The sequence below is a fragment of the Gadus morhua genome, chromosome 8 (assembly GCF_902167405.1).
Source record: "Gadus morhua chromosome 8, gadMor3.0, whole genome shotgun sequence".
In the NCBI taxonomy this organism is placed as follows: domain Eukaryota; kingdom Metazoa; phylum Chordata; class Actinopteri; order Gadiformes; family Gadidae; genus Gadus; species Gadus morhua.
In genome coordinates, this window is record NC_044055.1 from 14,114,932 (window position 1) to 14,115,682 (window position 751).

A 751-nucleotide genomic window follows, 5' to 3' on the forward strand; every position below is an offset into this window, starting at 1 on the left:
CCACCGCCCCATCCCCTACTACTAACACCACCACCACTAAATCCATCACCACCACCACCACCACCACCACCACCAGTATAACCAACACCCTCAACCGCCACCGCCCCCCACCACCAACCCCAACTGACACAGCCAGAGCCCCACCCACAAACACCACAGCCCGTCCCACGCCACTACCACCAACACCACCGCCATGATCACCGTCACCACCACCATCAGCTGTTGGATAGGGGGAGGGGCTGTTTGGTAGCTGCGTCCCCATGCGTACACACTTGCCCTGCCTGGCTACCTCCAGCTTTACGCAGATCCCTTTCTATAAATACCACCCCCCTGACTCGCACAGGGTGACGGCCGGGGACAGCTGGCTGTTAGAAGCAGCCAACCAGCGACGACCATCATACGGTGAGCGTCTCACCCCTGAAGCACACACTCTCTGCCCCCTGCTCTTCGTTCGGTGAGGCCGATCTTCTCCAGCCCTCCCTGAACACATCCCCCCACACCAGGAGAAGGAGCAGGGAACCCCCATGGCGGCCCTGACCATAGACCCCGTGGAGCAGCCGCGGATGTACCAGCAGACCCTGCTCCAGGACGGCCTGTGCGACCTCCTGGAGAACCAGAAGTTTGTGGACTGTGTGCTGAAGATCCAGGACAAGGAGTTCCCCTGCCACCGGCTGGTGCTGGCGGCCAGCAGCCCCTTCTTCAAGGCCATGTTCCTGTCGGAGCTGGAGGAGGGCAAGAAGCGCACGGTGGA

At 61.7% G+C, this 751-nt stretch overlaps 1 protein-coding gene across 1 annotated transcript in view; it reads left to right on the top strand.

Annotated features, from left to right (window-relative positions):
• Positions 1 to 366: 366 nt before the first annotated feature.
• The window catches only part of LOC115549310 (kelch-like protein 40a), a 5,277-nt gene continuing 4,892 nt past the window's right edge, over positions 367 to 751 (top strand). The window contains exon 1 of the mRNA XM_030364453.1: positions 367 to 751. This exon is cut by the window's right edge and continues 898 nt beyond it. Within this exon, the coding sequence (XP_030220313.1) occupies positions 525 to 751 (227 nt within the window). The 5' untranslated portion in view covers positions 367 to 524.